The sequence below is a fragment of the Sphaerodactylus townsendi genome, linkage group LG03 (assembly GCF_021028975.2).
Source record: "Sphaerodactylus townsendi isolate TG3544 linkage group LG03, MPM_Stown_v2.3, whole genome shotgun sequence".
NCBI lineage: Eukaryota > Metazoa > Chordata > Lepidosauria > Squamata > Sphaerodactylidae > Sphaerodactylus > Sphaerodactylus townsendi.
Window position 1 is genome coordinate 126,962,196 of NC_059427.1, and position 20,469 is coordinate 126,982,664.

General features: G+C 45.3%; 1 protein-coding gene across 5 annotated transcripts in view; it reads right to left on the reverse strand.

The window, feature by feature from the left end:
- The window catches only part of TBC1D16 (TBC1 domain family member 16), a 67,406-nt gene extending 46,937 nt beyond the window's left edge, over nucleotides 1-20,469 (reverse strand). For 3 of the 5 annotated variants that reach the window (XM_048491261.1, XM_048491263.1, XM_048491259.1), the window contains exons 1-5: nucleotides 20,336-20,469; nucleotides 16,504-16,610; nucleotides 16,092-16,222; nucleotides 5,596-5,839; nucleotides 2,158-2,773 (exon numbers count right to left, since the gene is read on the reverse strand). In XM_048491261.1, coding sequence (XP_048347218.1) covers nucleotides 2,158-2,773; nucleotides 5,596-5,776 — 797 coding nt within the window. In that variant the 5' untranslated portion in view covers nucleotides 5,777-5,839; nucleotides 16,092-16,222; nucleotides 16,504-16,610; nucleotides 20,336-20,469. Of the gene's footprint in view, nucleotides 1-2,157; nucleotides 2,774-5,595; nucleotides 5,840-16,091; nucleotides 16,223-16,503; nucleotides 16,611-19,870; nucleotides 19,905-20,335 lie in introns of those variants that run through there. The other 2 variants (XM_048491260.1, XM_048491264.1) reach the window with 2 other exon arrangements.

Consider the following 20,469-nt stretch of genomic DNA (forward strand, 5'->3'; position numbering starts at 1 on the left):
AAGATCATCTACCTGTCCAACTGTTCTGAGATTATGTGCCATATTTGTGACTAAAACCATTGCAAAGTATTTATAATGAGCATTGCTGGGAACACTCAGGTAAGTCCACCTTTATTTAGTTTATTCTTTTAATCCTTGCAAATTGGTATTTGACAATAGCACTTGGAACAGAAAGTATTTTGGGATCCTCTTGAGTGATTACTGAATTATTGCCTGCCATTTCAGGTGATGAGAAAAGGCAGGTTAGAAAGGTTTCAATAATAAACAAATCCTTCTAGAAGAGAAGAGGAGTCTGGATTTATACTAATCATAAGGAGTCTCAAAGCAATTTACAAACTTCTTCCCTTCCTCTCCCCACAATAGACACCTTGTGAGGTAGGTGGGGCTGAGAGAATTCTGAAGAAGAAGAAGAAGAGTTTGGATTTATATCCCCCCTTTCTCTCCTGTAGGAGACTCAAAGGGGCTTACAATCTCCTTGTCCTTCCTCCCTCACAACAAACACCCTGTGAGGTGGGTGGGGCTGAGAGAGCTCCGAAAAGCAGTGACTAGCCCAAGGTCACCCAGCTGGCGTGTGTGGGAGTGTACAGGCTAATCTGAATTCCCCAGATAAGCCTCCATAACTCAATCGGCAGAGCTGGAAATCAAACCTGGTTCCTCCAGATCAGAGTGCACCTGCTCTTAGCCACTACGCCACTGCTGCTGCTGAGAGAACTGTGACTAGCCCAAAGTCGCGCAGAGGTTTCATGTCTGAGAGAGGGGAAACAAACCAGATTAGTGTCTGCCATTCATTTGGATGAGTGGGGACTCAAACCCGGTTCTCCAGATTAGAGTACACCACTCTTAACTACTACGCCATGCCAGCTCTGAACAGTATATCCCTTTAAACAGTACATTTATAAACCACATTTATAAAATAGTAAATCACGCTGATTCCAATGAAATTCACTTCCAAGAAGACATGCAACATGCTTTCTAGCAGAAGAAAACACCTCCGTAGATGGAAACCAAACTATTTGAAGACATAAGAACATTATGTTCTTATGTTCTTATTTGTTTACACATAACCCTACAGGCTGTGGATACTCAAAACTTCTACTACGTCTTATTCTCAGGGGATGTCTTATTTTCGAAGAAACAGGGTAGCTATGGAGAAATCAGCAAAGAGTATGTGAGATCTCATAGCAAAAACCTAAAGAATCGGGAAGGCAATCTTCAAGATACACATATTTCTTATGTGCTATTTTGCAATATAACTCCAGGGCCACTTGAGGGCACCCTCCCCATCAGAAAGAAGATGAACAAAACACAAGTCTCATAAACATGTGACATTGGACTCTACTGGAATTGTGTCTTCAATTACATTAGGCTGATGAAGTGTAAGCATTCAGCCCAGATGGGCAGACCTGCAGTCCCTCCCAAAAAGGCAGAATGCACAGGACACAGATTTCAAAACACACGAGTACCATCAAATAGCAGCTCTAAAGCAGAGAGCGGACAGCTTAGCTGTTTGTGAACTTGACAGCCTAAACGAGAGTGCAATCCTGTGCAGTGTTACTCCAGTCTAAACATATTTTAATGAGCTTAGAATGGAAGAACTCAGCACAGGATTGCACTGTCACACTGATACAAGCACATTTATTAGCATAATCCTGGCTACAGGCAGCATTGACAGCAATACCCCAAAATGGAATGAAACAGCCTAGTATGAAGGCATCTGAACAGCCAGGCGATTGGTAATTATTCACTGCATTACTCCAGTGACCTGACACTGCTATAAGTTCCATATTTAGCAGATGCCCAATTGCGGTAAGCAAAGCACATCATGGAAAGTACTATGGGGCAGGCCATCCAGGTACATGTTTAGTGAAGTGGGTGGCTCAGAAGTAGGTTTTATATCCTACAAGACCAAACAATCATTAGTGATGATTACTGTTAACCCAGAGATACCAGAGATGTTTCATCAGGTTTGTGCAGCTAACAGAATTCAAGCTTCTACTCTCTTGGAGTGACAAGGCAGATCTAAGGGTATGCAAAGGAAGGAATATTCAAATTACAATTAAACACACACACAGAATACCAAAAAAGGATTTGCTCTAGGATTTCTGTTTTGGCCTCTGTCCCATTCCCTTCTTCATGAAACATGGAAACATAACTCACCTGTTTTCATTAACCAGGAACACTGAGGCGGCATTTTCCCCAAGTGCTTCACTTATGGGGGAGAGACAGAATGGAGAAGAGAAGGCATCAGAGTCTGAGTCAAACGTACTGTCCCTGCTAACGTCATCGGCAGATAGTTCCAAAGAGCCCTCATCTTCCCCAGTCTCCAGAGACTCCTCCAGCCCTTCCTCCAATGCCAACTGGTTCTGCTCATCCTGAGAACTGATTGTTAAGATTCCTGAGTCACTGTGGGTAGGCTGTGCAGGGCTGTGGATGCTGTCTGTTGCCAAGCAACCCTGGGACAGCTTCTCCCCTTCATCAGAAGGAGAGCTGACATGGGCCACATCCTTAACCAGCTGTGACACAGTCAAGATGTCCTCCTGTTCCTTTAGAGTCACAGATTGCTTCTGTTCAGAGGAAGAAGCCTGCATAGGGGTGCCAAAAGCCTGAGTGTGGCGGTTACGCTTGCGGGGAGCCTTGCGGACTGGGGAGCTCTCTGGTGTGATGTAGCGGAGGGCCTCCTCGTCCTGTCTCTGGATGCGAGAATTTGGGACCCAAGCCAGGATAAGTGTGGTTCCGAGTAGCTCATCTTTCTCCATGTACAGGCACAAGTAGCCTGCAAAATAATACAATGGCTCAGGGTTACAGTCAAACAGTACCATTACAGTCTTCAGAAGTTCTTGATTACCTAAAAGAATAGCCAAGCACCCCAACCTCCTGCTAGCACTTGGACTTTCTTTTCTGTCACTCACCAATTTCTCTGCTGGCTCCCAGCACTGCTTCCACTATTCCACTCCCTGCTCTCCCAGATCTAAGGTCAAGGAACACCAGATTTGATAAGCAACCTCACAGCGCCTGAATGAACATGTCTTGAGGATGCTTTCTAATGTCCATTTGGACTGCAGCAACTTAGTTTGTAGTCCATCTCGAGAGTGCATAAACACAACAATTAAATTTTAAATGATGACACTCACATAAGTGCTGGTCGTGGAAGAGTATCAAACAGCCCAAATTCAACCCCTCCAGGGAAACAAACTTCAAGGGGAGGTGGAAACAATATCATCCAAGAAAGTTTACTTTTCCAGCTCAAACCGCAGCTCTGAAAGGTCTGCCTCACTATAGAGGACCGACCTTGCTTTGGAACAGCAGACCCAAAGCAGCACACCATTTATGCACACTTTTGGCCATGAAATCATCCCAAATTGATTTGGAGAGCATAGAGTCTTTATACAGTCTGAACCAAACGCAGAGAATATTATTTTCAGTTAGAGGCCCCAGGCTTCCTTTTACTCTGTTACGACATAAAGACTTCCTGTACTTTAAATGAATACTGCCCACACCCATGTCTGATAATCTGGTCACCTGCAAGCCAGATTTACAAATGGACAAAACCTATTATCAATTCACCATAGACTGAAGAATCACAGTAGCTTTGCTTGAATGTTTGTTCAAGGGAGTCCACTTCTTCATTGCATTCTTGAGCATAAAACCAACGTTTTGGCCACCACTCTACCATCCTAAATGGATACAGGCAACATCTTTGACCACTTTGCCCAAAGGTTACATGTATGGGAAGTCATTCAAGCTGATAACCCTGACAGCCAGCGTGGTGTAGTGGTTAAGAACAGGTGTTTGATTCCATGTTTGATTCCCCACTCCTCCACATAAGTGGCAAACTCTTATCAGATGAACTAAATTTGTTTCCCCACTCCTACATTCATGTTGGGTGACTTTGGGCTAGTCACAGATTGTTCAGAACTCTCTCAACCCCACCTACCTCACAAGGTGTCTGTTGTGGGGAGAGGAAGGTAAAGGAGTTTGTAAGCTACCTTGATTCTCCTTACAGAAGAGAAAGGTGGGGTATAAATCCAAATCTTTACTCCTCTTCTTGAAAAATGCAGCTGAACTGTACCTCACCTACTCACCACACAAAGACATAGTGGTAGTCTGGGCCATAACCAATAAGCATGCTGGCCAGGGGACTGAACATCCTCTAATTCAAACTGTGAAATAAAAAATGCAATGAAGATATTTGCTCAAAGTCAAGAAAGAATGTTCATCAAAAGCTGACAGGAAATTATCTCCGTAAGCAAAATGCAAAATAAGGTTTAAAACATTTGCGCCATTTATCCTCTTTCAAAGGCGATAGAGCTGACTGGTGAACTAATTAAACCACAAAGCAACACATCACCTAATGAATCCTCTCTGCAAGCCTTGATAAGTCCTCATGAGTTCAGCAGCTTCAGCTAATCAAATACACAGCAGCCGGGCTACTTTCAAGGGGAGGATACAAGGATCATATTCCCTCAGTGAGGAAAGATTTGCCCTGACTGCTTATTTGTTTCCAAGCATAATTCAATGCACTGATTTTTGCCTTTAAAGTCCTAAATTACATCAGAACAAGGTACTTGAACAAACACCCCTCCCGTACTGTCCAGTCTGCCAGTCAATATCTTCCACACAAGCCCTGTTCAATGTGCCCCCACCTTCAGACATAAGGTAGGTGGCAACTGAAGACAGGGCTTTTCAGCAGCGGCATCTTGCCTGTGGAATGTCCTTCCACTTGAGGATCGCCTGGCACTGATGCCACTTTCTTTTAGGCATCAAACCAAAAGGTTTCTGTCTACCCAGGCTTTTAACAAAGACCTTTTAAACGTAATTTTAGTCTGTTTTTAGCCTCCAGAATGTTTTAGCTGCTCATATTTTACGTTGTTTTATACTCTGCTGTGCCTTGAGTGGTGGGGTTTTTTTAAACTAACGTTTTATGCCTTGATTTATGTAAGCTGCCTCAAGGAGAGGCCCTGGAGAGGCAGCGCAGAACTTTTCCAAATGATTTTAGTATATGTAGGTTGCCTCTCTAGAAACCTGTGTGAGATGGCTCCAAGTATCTTAAGACAATATCATTTAAAAAGCCATGGCGCAGAAACTACATTCAGCAGCAAAAAAATTAAATTCAGACCACAGGCATCAGGCTAGAAGCAGATAACTTATTGCATTTTATTTTATAACCTTTAATGGCATAGGAGAAGCAGATAATAAAAAACAGCTTGAAAATGAAAAGCCTCAATTAAAGCATGGGTAAAGAGATATGTTTTGATCTGATGCTTAAAGGAAAGGAAAGTAGGCACCAAGCATGCCTCAAGGGAGGGGAGGCATTCCAAAGACATGGTGCCACCACTGAAAAGATCCATATCTGGCAGTCACTTGTGCCATCCTACAGACAGGGAGAACAGAAATCAGCACTTATTACAATGATCTTCAACTGCTAGGCTGGACAGTATGGTCCTTCAAGTACTCTGGTCCCAAACCATTTTGAGACTGAAATGCAACAACCAGAACTATCAATTGAAAGGAAGCTTGGAAATGAAAGGAAGTCAGTACAGATCTTTCAGCACACGGATAATGCAATCCCTGTATCCATCCCAATTCTGCCTTTACCTGGGTGGTGTTCCACAATGCCTTGCAGCATCTCAGGTGGGTGGACACAGACATTGTTCTTGGAGTAGATGATCTCCCCATCCAAGATGGAAGATGAACCACCACCAATGCTGCTGGCATTTAAGGTCAGGAGGTCAGAGGCTTTTGAAGAGGCACGTCGGAGGAGTCTTCCCAAAGACATTGCCAAAAGAGTGTTTCCATTCTCTGTCAACTTCAAGGAAGCACCTAATACAGACAGTAAGGTCTGCCCAAGGAGAAGAGAGAGGGAGTTGGAATGAATACAAGACACATGCTTCCAGACTTTATCCAATAAAAGGACCAAAAGGTTGTCTAAGAAGTTGTCCGAGTCTCCAGAAGTTTAAAAAAAACTATGAAAGAATCAATAAAACTTGTGAAGGGAACCAAAACAGAAAAAGAAAACTGTTTATTACTTACTGAACACTCCATGGATTTCTGTGCTTAAGTGCTTGACTACTTCATACACCTCTTTCATGCCACAAGATATCGGTTAGTCTTGTCACAAGATTTTTTGGCTGCATTCAGATCAACACAATCAACCTTGGTTAACCAAACTCTGGTTAAGTGGTGACATCATAATGCAGAGAGTTCAGCAAGCCAAAATCGATTGGTTGGCACCAATCTGCCAGTTTTAAACTAGATTTTGTAGCTGATCAGTTAATTGCAGTAAGTACTTATTGGATTGCTGTGGTGCACAAATTCAGAAACTGCTGTTTGTTGAACACAGTCATCATTTGCAGCTACTGGCCACAGAAACAGCAGTACAGGAAAGACTGGTCTGGTGATAGAGAAAGACAAGCAGCAGACAACCCCATTTTTATACGCAAACTTCATCTAGTTAGCTAGCCAGAGTCTGCTGCACAAGGCAAGGAATGTCACATTTGCTGAGACTGATAAGCATAACTACCCCTTTGAGAACCTGAGCTTTAGGATTCCTGCTTTCTTATTCAAAGATACTAAATGAATGGTATTTGCATCTTTAAACAATGTTTGGCTTAGGCATACCCTTCAGAGTTACCTTTTCAACCTCAGGAATTTTTCTCAATGAAGTAAAGACCCAGAAGATTTCAGAAAAACCTTTCCCTAATCCCCAATAAGGAAGAAAAAGACACAAGGCTTTTTTCCTGCAGGAACGATACCCTTTCCCACCAAAAGAACTAAGTGTGGTCAGTCATGTGGCAGAAGTCCAACCAGTGTCTTTCCACAGGTTAAAATAGTCCCAAACGCCAAGAAAGAGGGCACCTTGGAAAAGAGCTGAGCAGCCGAGGGAGCAAGAAAGGGGCTGCTCCATTTTGGTCCAGAAAGCCTCAGAGAGCCTCTGCAGCAAGGCAGACCTTCCTGCAATTGCCCCTGTCATCTTGGACCAGGATGGGAGTGGGGCATTTCAACGGGCGAGGGATTCAAGACCCTGGATGCAGCAGGCAAGAACAGGACATGTTCAAAACTCTTGATAGATTTGCAAGGTTTTTCAAGAATGAACTTCATTTGTTTTAATGTGTTGTCATCCCCGCAGGGTCGTCGCTAAGGAAGAGGCGAGACGCGGAGGTTTCATCTGGTGGAGAGCGCCAGCAGCGGGAGCGCGGGTGTCCGTGTTCCTAGCGACTCTGCCGCGTGCTGGTTCCTGGCACCTTTTATTATGATTCTAGTGGGGGCGTGTAGAAGGGCGGAACGGGGGAATTCCGGGAGAGCGGGAGACTGAGAGATCATCATGTGATGCATGATCTCACCTGGCTGCTACGTGCGGAGAGGAGCATCAGCGTCTGGGCCTAATCCTCACCTGGGGCAAGACCATTGTCCCTTTGTCCGGGACACCCGGTGGTTGTGAGCCAGGTAGTTCATGACCTGTGACTCATCGGGGGATGAGGGGTGGGGGAGCGGTGCGACCAGAAGGCTGTAGGAGCGCCGGTGTGCCAGCGCACACTTACGGTGCTGCTGGGTCAGCAGTGCATCCCTACATCTCCTCCTTTTACATTTAGAAGGAGGCCGAAATGTTGGGGGGTGATTTAAAGGGACGCTCATCTCCTCCGCCGTTTGGCCAAGCTGGCCGAGCAGCTTGTGCAACATTAGAACTTGGTTGCGATGTAAGGGAAGGTTGAGGGGTTTCTTACACATGTTACAGGCAATATTAGATATACATTGAATGAAACAAGATCCGACGATGAGGCACACAATCGCTTTCAATGCATCTGGCAACTCATGCACTTTCATATGAATCAACAATGACAAACAATCAATGGCGTAACGATTAGAATTGGTGAACTTCGCAGGGCACAGGCCAGAACGGCCGATAGTCTTGGTGTTACAGGAAGTAAGTCCGGGATTCCCACAAGGGAAGTCGCGAGGGAAACATACTCCGCCTTGGCTAGAGCCGCCGCGTCGCTCCGGCAAAGAGGGGCCGAGGGGAAGGGGGAGCCACGGGCGGCGCTGCGCGGCTTCCGGGTGGAGCCTGGAGGCAGGACGATGGTGAGGCGGCAGCAGACAGTTCCGGCAGACGGATGCAACAACAACAAATAACATAACTTCTAAAATTAAAGCATGCAATAACTTCCATGATCAGCTGGGTTACAGTACTCAATAATTCCTTTGGAGGTCGGCTCCAAAGGGCATCATGTAGATGGGAACAATAAACATAGCTAAACAATACAAAGGCTAGGTGATGAAAGGAAAAAGGGGGGCAGCCCATGGCTGCATAATTGTCCAATGCACGGCTCTTGCTGTTTGGCCACCAAAGCCTTTAGAGCGATGGTGGTAGAGTCCATGGATCTCTCAAGAACGTAGAGAGAGAGCTACTGATAGTCTTTAGCGTTGCAGTTCAGTGACTCTCACGAGCAAGGCTGCGAGAGAAGGCATGTTCCGATAACAATCAGGTGGCTGGAGACAGCGGAGAGTTCCAAAGGTTAACCTATCAGGAGTGTTCCTGGCTGCAACTTCAAATTCCAGCCAGGGGGCAGCAGAGAGGGAGAGAGAATGGCGGCTGTAGATGAGGAGCAGCGACACACAGCGTCAACCTCTGAGTCATAGCTGGCCCAGGCAGAAGGACGAAACATTGGCGGCGGCAGCGAATTGCTCCCAGATGTTGGTCTGGTCAAAGCTCATCAGGGGGTGGCCGACTGCCACCGGCAGGAGGCAGCAGAGCAGGCAGAGGATGGTGGCCGCCGAGTTGGCAGTGATGATTGCAAAGAAGGCGGTACAGAGATCCTCGGGCGTCTCGGGTAGCCTTGCTGGCGCAGCAGCTCTTGAGCTTGGCTGGCGGTCGCCTTGACATCCCCCCCAGGTCATCCGGGTCTTTGGACCGTCTGGGCGGGCGTTTCCGCTGAGGCCGCTGGGCGGGATCCTCCAGGAGAGATTCGTTCCATCTCTGGATGGGGTTGGTTTCCTCCTGGCGCCATTCCATGGGCTGGCCTGTCATGGCGAGTCGGGATCCACAGGAGATCTGTAGGAAGAAGGACTGAAACACACCCCTTCCCCAGGTTATAGGAGGGGCCGGTCCTGCCAGGCTTGGAGAGCCGATGGCGGGAGGTCAAAATCAAGTTTTGTTGGATTTTAGTGTTTGATATAAGAAGAGTATATAAGAAGGCTTATCTTGCAGCCTGCGTAGGGGTTGCTTTTAATGCACTCTGTTGGGGGCCGCCTACTCCTCTTTCTTTAAGTTGTTTGACAGGGAGGGCAGAGGGTAGGCGATCCCGATGGAAGCTGGCTTCAGAGCTGCCATCAGGGTGCGTCAAAGCCAGGGTCCGGAGCCTCGTGGGAGGAGGGGCTAGCGGACCCTGAGGGAATTGTGGGTGTGCATGCTTAATTTGCAACACAAAAGAGGGCTTGGATGCGCTTTTGGGTGATGGATGCATCCGGGAGACAAATTAATCAGGCGATTAGGGGTAAATTTCACACACAAAGGGGGAGGGGGTCTTTCTTTGCAGGGAAAATGTACTTACCGTGAAAAATAGAAGGAAGGAAGGAGGGAGGGGGAACAGCTCCTGGGCGGAATTTAGGAGTGAATTCAGGAGACAATACAAAGGGTACGCAGAAGAAAGAAAAGGGGGGTGAAGGTTTTGGAACTTTGCCTTCCCTCCTGTAAGGAGACCTTGGGCGGTTTGAACTGCTTCACCTTCACAGCGGAGGCTGTGTAAGGTAGGTGTGGCTGAGAGAGCCCCCAGGCATTGTGACTAGCCAGGTGTTCCCAGCGGAAAATGTGGGAGCACGGAAATAACTCTGGCTCCATATATAAACTTGTGCTAACGCCAATGTGTGGTAATGTAGGCTCAAACCTTTCAGGGCACTGGCACACATAATCAAAAGGAGAAAAACTTTAATTGAGGCACAAGAGCATAGCTTAGAAGCAATGGAAAAATCCCTCTTATGAGGGGAAAACTTTAGGGGTCTCTGAGAGGGGGCAAGACATACAGAACATATACAGGCATACAGAGCACATATAAAGTAATGATGAGGATTGCAACTCTGATTTGAGATCTTGTTCTTCTGGATCTTGCAGGGCTTATTCCTTTGTAGGCTGCGACCCTGCTTTTCCCTGAGGTACTGACGATTTTGCTGCCACTGGGAGCTTTGAGCTTAGGGCTTTGCACAGGCTCAGAGGCTATGAGATCTGGTTTGAACCTTACAGCTGGAGAGGGCCAAGGGGGCTTCTTCTTCATGAAGGACTTTGGGCTTAAGGCCATTGTGCGAGCATCTTCCCCTTTCCATGCCTCATTGTCCTGTAGATTGGCTATGGGGCATTCTGAGGAGGGTTCAAAACGGCAGTCCTCTTGGTTAATGAGACGGACTGGGCATAGTGCCAGAATGTTGGCGTTCTCTTCCGTCAGCATTTCTTTCTGTTGCAATTCAGCGGCTGTGGACTCTGCAGAGATTTTGAAATGCGTGCCACTCTGGGGCACTGGCGGAGGCATGGTGACTTTGGAAGTAGAAGGGGTTAGCAGAGCAGGAAGTATAGACGTAGGGGGGGAGCAAGCAACGAGATTTAGATTAGCTGAACTTAGATCAGACTCGAGTGAGAGCATTGGGGCAGGATGATCGGATGAACTTGGCAGTTCCTGCGGGATGTTTGTCCGCACCTGGATGTAGATGGCTCCCTGGTGCGTGGAGTCGATGACCCCTGGGATGATGAACAATCCCTGTTCAGCGGCAGAAGCTTTTGACAAGACCAGCCCAATGGTCTCCGTGGGGATGGGATCACTACACTGAGCTGGAGCAGCGAAGATCTCATAGGGGAGCTCCGGGGGAAGGGTTTGAGGTGCGGACCTTGGTTCCGGGCTGGGGAGATGCCCGGGGGCGGGCCTCCCCAGCGGGCATTGGGGAGCACCTGGTCTTAGAACCTCCCTGGGGGTCTTCGCCCTCTGGGGGGAGACCCCCCTCCGTTCGGCTGTAGGCCCCCCCGCCGGCAGCCTACAATCCCCACGGAAGTGTCCTGGCTTGTTGCAATTGAAACACTCGTCTCGGGGCTGTCTCATGGCAGCGGAGAGGGCTTTGGCTAGAAGGCTGGCTTGATGGGCGAAAGATCCGATATCCTGGCAAGCCTTAAGCATGTCGGCCAGTTCGGGGTTCCTACCTAGACCTGTGACTGCTTTGCGGCACTCAGCGGAGGCGTTCTCTTTGGCAAGGCGCTTAAGGAGTTCGCCCTGGGCCTCCTCGTTGTCAACCTGCCTCTTGAGGGCCTCCTGGAGCCTGTTCACGAATTCGGCATAGGGCTCCTGAGGCTTCTGTCGGACACTAGAAAAGCTTTGGGCTGGCCGTCCGGTGCTGGGGACTTTCAAAAACGCCTTGTAGGCGCATTCAGAGGCGACCATAAGGGTGGCCTCCGGCAGGACAATTTGCGCGTTGGTGCTGCTGGGTCAGCAGTGCATCCCTACATCATGCTCATCCATTGAAATGTTATATAATTAATAAAACGGCTTTAAAATATTTCCCCTTAATTTCAGATCCTTATGCCTTTTTACAGCTGTAGAAAATATGGTCATTATAACACTTTCCCCTAAATTCAGTCTAATTGTGCGTATTTTTTTAAAAAAAACCTTCACACAAGACATAGAGACAGATGGGGTGGTGGTAGGGAATTGAACAAGGCAGGCACTAGGACCCATGGAGGATTAAAGGTAAAGTTTCCCCTTCCGTCATGTTCAACCCTGGGGTACCACTGCAAGCAGTTATTTCATAGGCAAGCCGTTTTTGTGGGGTAGTTTGCAATTGCTTTCCCCGGCTATTCTTTGCCCCCTAGCTATGTGCTAGGTGCTCATTTACTGTCCAAGGAATGGATGGATGGCTGAGTTGACCATGAGCCAGCTGCCAGGATATCTGACCCATGGAGGATTGCACTGCAGTAAGTTGCAGGAAGAAGTGGCGGATGAACCTACAATTATACTTAGTTCTTTAGGTGGAAAAGGGTATATCACATTATGGAAGAGAAGCTCAACCTCTGATGCAGGATGCATTTATAACTCAAAACATACTACATTGGGTATAGGAAAACGAATGATCCCTCCCAATCTACTTCTTATACCTAGACTAAATAAAGCCATGGAAGACATTTCAAATACTACATAACACAGATCATCAACTGAGCCCTTCGGGGGAGGGCGGCCTATAAATATAATAAATAATAATAATAATAATAACTATTTGACCCAGAGAAGTGATCTAAAAGTCTGTCAAGCCCATTGGTTCCAGGTACAACATAGTAACTTTCTGTACACCCAGCCTTCTGAAATGTATGTACTGTCTGAACAGCAAGATCAGATACAAACTAGTTTGTTCTACCAGTCAAGGACTCTGCCTCCTTAATGTGTCCTCCAGACACAGTACTGCTCCTTTATATTCAAGAACATGCTGTTCAATGCTCTTCCCCTCTCCCCAAGTTCAGGGCAGTCTACCTGATCTCTCCAGTCCCCAAGGCTGCTTGAATTGCAACTATTAGCTGAAATATTCTTATCAAGGCCTTCAACAAGCACTATTCTGCTTGCACAGCATAAGTGAGATACAGACGTAGGAAACGAAAGGAAAAAAGTAATACAGGGAAACAAGCCCATATCATGTTCCCCATAAATAATTTCTACAAAAGCAGGCTATGTGTAACACACAAGAAAAAAATGTACAGAACTGATAAAGATAAATATCAGCAACATCAAATCAAACAAAATAAACAAGTCAAGAAGTTAGGCATATAAAGATACAAAACTCCTCTACGTGCCTGCACTAGACTAGTTCTTGCCTTCTTCCTTCAAAAATGTCTCCCCTCTCACTTTGTACCAACCTCATTCCGTAGGTGCTGGGAATGCCTATTCCCACCAACACCAGAGAAATTCACATGCAGCTGGAAGGGGGGCAGAAGACCACTTGTTTTATCTAGTATTGGAGTCCCTAATCTTGTGGAAACGTTGAGAACAGGGAATGGGTGCCACTACAAAATGGCTGTCCCTGGAAGATGCACAACCACAAACAGCTGCCACAAAATGAAAAATGTTGGCACAGAGTGGGTCATTTATCAGTGGCGACTCCCTGGAGATACAGAGGTGATGCCCCCAATGTTACTATGAAGCACCTGTCACTCCAGTAAGTAGAACAAAGTCAGCAATGGCTCTTTGCTTTAGAGAACATACACTTCATCAAGAAACAAAGGGGCACCAGGAAATACATCTGTGAATACCACGGTATCCATGGGCCCTACACTGGAGACAACTGGTCTGTCATTTAGAGCCTGTACCAGGTATGTCATTCTTCTGCTTTTGGCCACAGTTCAAGTAAGGAGAACAGAGTAAGGGGCTGCCTGGCAGCAATGGCTGGCCCACAGTCTCAAGACAATTGTTTTCAGCAACCTCACTCGTGACAACCTGGCCACTCACAAGTAAACTCTGACATTTTGGTATGCTGACTTGTGTTTACTTTGAAGTCACACAGCTCTGCAAGATGTCTCCAAGATGCACATGTGGTCTCCTTCACATTGTGTGTACATTCCCTTTGGGTTGAATTCTTGGTTATGCACACATTTTCCCCTATTCAGAACGCACTGCCCTCTCAGATCAGAGAATCCCCATGGTTTTCAAAGCCTGTTAAAATACCCCACCAATACACTTTAACTTAAAGATTTGAGTTTCTTTTGTAAAGAGCCATGTTTGGCTCTATACTAAGCCACACTCAATAGAGCCATTCCCACCACTGTATGTCAACAACCCTCTCCACAACCTGTACTTCTAACTAAACATGGTTCTAAGTTTCTGATAGGGGCAGGCAACTCCTTCATGAGCTCTGCCTTGTGGCAATTGGAAAGCATACAATCACAGTCATGCTGACATTCTAATTCTGGAATCCAACTCTTCCAGTGTGGTGGCATTATCACTCCATGGTTATCAGAGTTACTCGTAGCTGTACCCTTCCTTCAACACATAATGTAATCACAATTGATAGGATTGTGCCAACTGCCTTTTCTTTTTAAAAAACTGCATGCGCACATACTATTTACACCCACACAACAGCTGCTGCTACTGAACACCTGGGCAAAATACTCCATTCAGCTATTGGCTGCTCTCATGGGCAATACCCAGGACTGCTCCACAGCAGAGAACCTGAGAGGCAGATAGCAGTTGGTTAATCCCCTGGAGAGCTCATCAGTACAGCCTCAGCACAGAACTGCCATAGACAGCACTTTGGCCTCTTTCTCTAAGGCCCTTCCCCTTTGAACAATACAAGATCCTGTTGGCAAGTTTTCTTCAAACACTCCACGCTGGCAGCACATTTTTTTCCTTGTCAGAAATGGCCTAAAGTCAAACAGCTCTCAGCTGAAAGCACAGATTTCATATTGAAAAACCTGGCACAGGGAAAAAATCATTTTGTTTCAAAGACATGCATGGTAGCAAAGAACTGAAGGTTTGTTTATTTGTTTGTTTGTTTAGACAAAACCTTACTAAGTAGAAATGTTATAAAACAATAATAATGAGAACAGAGGTGTACAGAAATATCTTCTAGGAACACTCCCATGTCACAAGCTTGAAAAACGTTGTAATTAGAAAAAACCAGGTGAAATTAGAAATATTAAGAAGATGAAGTACAAAGGCAGATGAAGTAAATAAGAGATACAAGAGCAGACCAAAATCTTAATTAGAAAAACTGATTCTCTTGTCTCCTGAACAAGGGAAAGGAGCTTGTCTAAGCTATTCAACTTAGGCAACACAACAGGTCCCAGGGGAATCGTACAAAAGAAACATGTATTCCTAAGCAGGAGCTATATTTAACAGCGACCTACTAGGAGATTAATTTAAGTAAGCGACCCAGTATTAAAATATGGGTGTGCCAGGAATCAGAATGCTTGGTTCATTACTGGCTTTAGAAGTGGATTCCAGGTGAAAGGAACCTGCAATTCTTGGAGTCTTTGCCAAAATAGCTAATGCATCCTCTAGCACTACCTGCTAGAAAATAAATATAAACCTGAAATTCAGAGCCAACTTCTTCCCTGTATCTGAAGTTCGATACCTTACCTTCCTTTCAGAAGGTCACTGAGGCAGTTCCAATTTAAAATATGCAAGGTAAAATCAACATAACTTTAAAAGCACTTTACTGCAAAGTAAACAGGTGAATTCATACAGTACAACGTGGTTCTGTATATATCCAGATTTCATAATTTTATAGTATTACAAGACAAAGCTAGCACTTTCAATTAAACCATACATTCAGTGGAAGTCAGTGAAGTACTTCACGTGAGGTGATTTACACTCAATGAGTGACATCACAATTCCTAATAAGGCCACTGTTATTTCGAACCAACTGAAGGTGTCAAAGGCTTTTCAAAGGTAGCCCCATTTGTGACACAATGTAATTAGTCTGCCAGAGGTTGCATAGATGTCTCTTTTCTGGAGTTGCCACATGGGATAACATTAAAAACATTTACATTTTTACAAGGCAAACAGCTGGGCAGGAGTCTAGACTGTAACAGTGTCATGGAGAAAACTACTTACATGCGTAATTTCTTATTTCCCAGGGGCTCAGTCAATAGGGATTCCATCTGGGGACAGAATCAGGTTAAGTCCCGCTGCTACCAGTGACTTGCCTTTCAATGACTGAGATATATCTAAACTTGTCAGTTCCTGGCTTGGGATAATCAAGCTTACAGAAATGGAAACTCATAGAAGTCCTGCTCTATAAAAGCAGAATCTGACTCCAAGAAAAAGAATATGCAAGTAGGAAATATTTTGACACGACTTTCACACCATCAAAGCTCTTTATATTCATTCCCTTGTTTTAGCCTCTACAAACACTATGTGAGGTAAGTCACTATTAATGTTCCCACACTGAAGTGCCCAAGAGAGAACAGCTTGCCTACAGACTCCTAATTAGCTCATGACAGTCTGCACCTTATTCTCTTCACTGTTCTATTACACCTTCTTTAGTCAAGGTTGCACCACTGCGTTCCAGGCCCATTCCAGTTAACACTTTCTGGTGATCACAGAAGGGAGATTTTTCTGACACGAATCATCACTCACCTCTGTCGTCTGAGAAAGAGCCTGTATAGTGTAGCAAACAGTGCCTGGTCTTGCATCTGAGTAGCCAGAGCTCACATTAGGTGCAACTCACTGTTTGGCCTTGAAAGGCTCTCTCATCATTAATTCCCAATCTGTAAAACAGAAACAAAAGCAACCAACTTCACAAGGATGCCACAGGGTTAAACATAAAGACTATAAAGTCTGTTGCAAACAACAGAATGGAAACAGAAACAGCAGCAGTATGGACACAGTGAGCAAAAAGCGGAGCCTATTAACTCCAGAGAAAGTACAAACAAGTTGAAATTCACAGATCATCAGGCAATACAGCAAACGTAAAAAAAAACCACAAGTCCCCGAAACTGTCACACCACACAACTACTGTATCTCTAGAGGATGGCTGTAGAACACTCACCTCACAAGCAAATGAAAGCACTCCTTGGAGAAGAATCTTCCTCTCAAGGATACATTCTTAGGAGCTGACACATGGATCTCCCAATTATTCCCACAGAGAACCAGGACCTATTCAAGACAAGCCACACGATTAAACATTATCATACCACACAGTCTTGAGAGTAAAGAATGACTCAAGGAAATGAATAAGTCCCTACCAAGTGAGCTCACTTGAAGTCATGTCTTAAGTGAAAAATTCACCCTCCCTTTTGTCTCTGAGGAGCAAACTTCCTCTTCAAAAGAACCTTGGCCACCAGCTGTTTCTAGGCACACTTTATGGTACCAGTTCTTAACTCGTAAAAAGCTCTGGCACAGTTTGGGACCAAGTAACCAGAAGGACCAGCTTCTCCTCTAACTGAGGAGTTGGAGTACAAAATCAGCATTGGAGGCCACGTGTCCCACCAAACGCAAGATAGCTAGGGGCAGGGAGCTCCCCCCCGCGCGACTACAATGGCTCCTATGCTGTGGACCACCCTCTCCAGAGTGGCTTTTCTGGAATATTGCTTACATTTTAGACACCAGGGCTTCATTTATGAGTTTTTATTATTCCCACACACTAGCTGCCATTTTCTCAGTGTGCACAGTTTCCCCTGCTTCACTAGAACTGCTTTTAAGGGGTTTTTCAATACTGGGGGCCACCTCGTGGATTTCTTATGTTGAAAGGCAGCCAGAAAATATTTAACATAAGATAAACAAGTCTGCAATTTTATATAGAAGAAGCACCTTGCTTGCACTTCTTCCAGCTTGTCTTTCTTTTTCAAGTGCCATTCATTTGTTACACTTCCAAAGTTCCACAACAGAGGTTTTCAAACTATGTTGCAGGGAAGAGCTCTCTGGAAGCTTGACAAAAGTTGCCAGTTCAGAAATTATGAGCAGTCTTGCTAAACAGGCAATTGGTCCATTTTTGCCATTTTTTCCTGTGTCATACACAGTTCTGGGGATGTCTGAGTGCATTTTGGACTCCCGTCAAAGAGAAGGAAAGGTCCAACAAGTCTGGCCAGTTACTAGCACGTCCTAGGACGAAGTATGTATTCTCTGAAGTACATGAAGGATGCATGACAAATACAGGAGAAATCTTCAGACACTTTGACATAAAAAGTATACCCCAAAGATAGGAAGTATAAAAACTACTGTCTTAGAATATTCACCACTATGGAATCCATATGCTTTGCAAAGCTATCCAGTGGTATGAACCAAAGTTCCCTTTTACTGCCTTGTAGCTACTTACCAGCTGCCCCAACCCAACAAGTTTAAACTCAACAGCCATTCTCTCTTTACTGCTCACTCACATTCACCTCTCCAGCAGCCAGCCTTTGCAGCAGATGGTGTCAGAACATTCGCTCCCTCTTCTTGTGACACTAGGTTCATTTATCTGCAAACTGGTATATGTGCACTTGCATGATGATTTCTGCCTTGCTCCTGCAGCTTACCGGGCCTTCTCAGTTTGTCTTCCTCTCACCCTGTCTGACTGTACCTTGAAGTTAGCTCTTGATCCCATTCACCTCCTCTACCTGTGTGGTTGGTCCAGTCCTCTCCTAACCAACATTTTGCTCTGGATTAATTCTGTGTCCAAATGTCAGCTCCTGTAACTTGCACTTCAAATACTAGCCCATGTTATGGTCTCAGCCCAAACCTGATATTGACTGGTACAATCCTGGGATTCAGCTTCCAATCATAAGAGATACCCACATCCAGATTTCTCAAACATTCCAGTGTTTTTTCCCTCAGAGCTGCAGGCCCCGGTTCCATCTCACCTGAAATGTTTCTCCAACTTGCCATCGCCACCTAGGCTTTTCTTCTTAATGCATAAGTCCACCCAATTTCTTACAACATAATTTTCAGCTCAGAGTCTCCACTCTTGGGCTTATAGTTGTTTTGCACTTTGCTTAAACCGCATTTCCTTTTTTCCTAGCCATTATGTCACACTTTTTGTACAACTTTTCTATAACTGGCCCAGACGCCTTCCCTTTTTGCATGTCTCAATACCAGACAGTTAGACTTTCCTTCACCATATTTCCCACTATCACCTTAATACTTTCCTGTTTCTCTCAGTAAATGTTTTCTAAGCAACTGGACCTTTTGCAAGCAGACCCCCGAACAATGTGAGCATATCATTCATACAGAGACCTACCATGAAATAACATACATGAATTAAATTAAATGACATGAATAAGCCAGATCCTAATGGGAACTGACACTTGCCTATCTGGTTAGAATATTTTTATGTCACCTCTCCAGGAAACTGTACAAAGAAGCATACAGAATAAAAACAAACTAATTAAAAACATTCTTTAAAACTCAGCATCTTACAATGAAGAATACCAGCAGTCTCAAAACTATGCCTGTTAGCTTGTACTTAAATCAAGAAGCTTAGGAAGAATTACCACATGTCTAAAAAGGAGATAAATCACAAAACACAAACAAACAAGAGGTGCACTGAAATCCCATATGAGACATGCAAGACTGTATGTCTTCATTATCCTTGTAGGCAATAGTTTTCCACACATATTATATAGAATAGGGATGTATCTGAGCAGCAGCAGAAGTTCAAAGTATTGTCCTCATGTGGTACAAGTTCCATGTATTACAGCCTCCAGAGTAAATATGAATTATGCATTGTGGGGGATGGGGGGAGAGAACAGGAAAAAGGAATACCTCTTTCAGTGTTGGCAACATCTCCATAAATTAAAAGTGAGCAGAAGCAACTGCTCATTAACAGCCTAATCCTATGCAGAGTTAGGCATGACTAAGCCTATTAAAATGAATAGGCACCTGACCCTGCATAGTAGCAGGATATTAGCAGATAAAATATTTTGTTTCCACATACAGGCTCAGTTCTGAACACTCATGCCATTTCTGTACTAGTTCAATAATTGAAGCAAACTTCAAAAATAAAGCATAACATAAATGTGGGATTCTTTTAACAAAACCAGCAGGCAAGTACCAGCATAGGCTTTTAAAAAGATAACAGATTCCTGCTATACCTGGCCAATAAACTGGGAAGGAAGTGAAGGCTCCAGTTTCAATGCTACGTTCCAAAACAAAACAAAGAAACAAAAAGTCATGCTTAACTCACGGTCTGCTTGAACAGAATAGCACCCCCTCCTCCAATATACTAAATTATTTCTAAGTGATAATTAATGAAACAAAACAACACACAAATGCAGTTCAGGGTCCTAGCGTACAAATCCAAGGGGTGGGGTGGGGGTGGCCAATGCAACCAAACTACCGTAAGACTCTCTTTTCAAAACAGCATCCACTCTACTCAATAAACAATACGCCCCAAGACCCCTGCGGGATTCACAATAAGTAAACCCAAAGAGACACACCCAGCAGGAAAACGTGCTCCCCTGTGCAGCCATCATAACCCAGAAAGTGGCACACGCCAGAGCTTTCCTCCACTGTGCATGCCTTCACTGGAAGGCCAATCCTCAATCGCCCAAGGAGGCCAGCTTCCGCACGTACCCTTAACCAAGTGATCACCCGGGGGCCTATGCAACCCCAAATACCCTCCATGCCTCAATACTATTCATCCTGGTTAAGGCAAAACGCCTACACCCGAGCAGGTAATCCACAGAACGGAACAGCCTGGAAAACACCTGAATTCTCCCGCTCTTTAATCCCATAGGGCATAAAGCTCCTTCGCAGCCCCAGTTTACTGCAGTCTCGCCTCCTCCAGCAAAGCAGCACATCCTCTGTATCCCACAGAGCAAAGGGCCCAAAGGCAGACCCCACCCCTGCCACCAACCAGCGCTCCCATCTCCTCTCTTGCTACGAAATAAAGATGCACGCACCTTCCCATACACCTCCGGTGAGCACCGAGGTCCAGCCTCGCCCACAACCCTCGACGCCCCGCCGGGGCAAACTCTCGTCCAGAGGCCGCCACCTAGAACGGCGCCGCTCATCAGGAGGATCGAGGGGAAGGGGG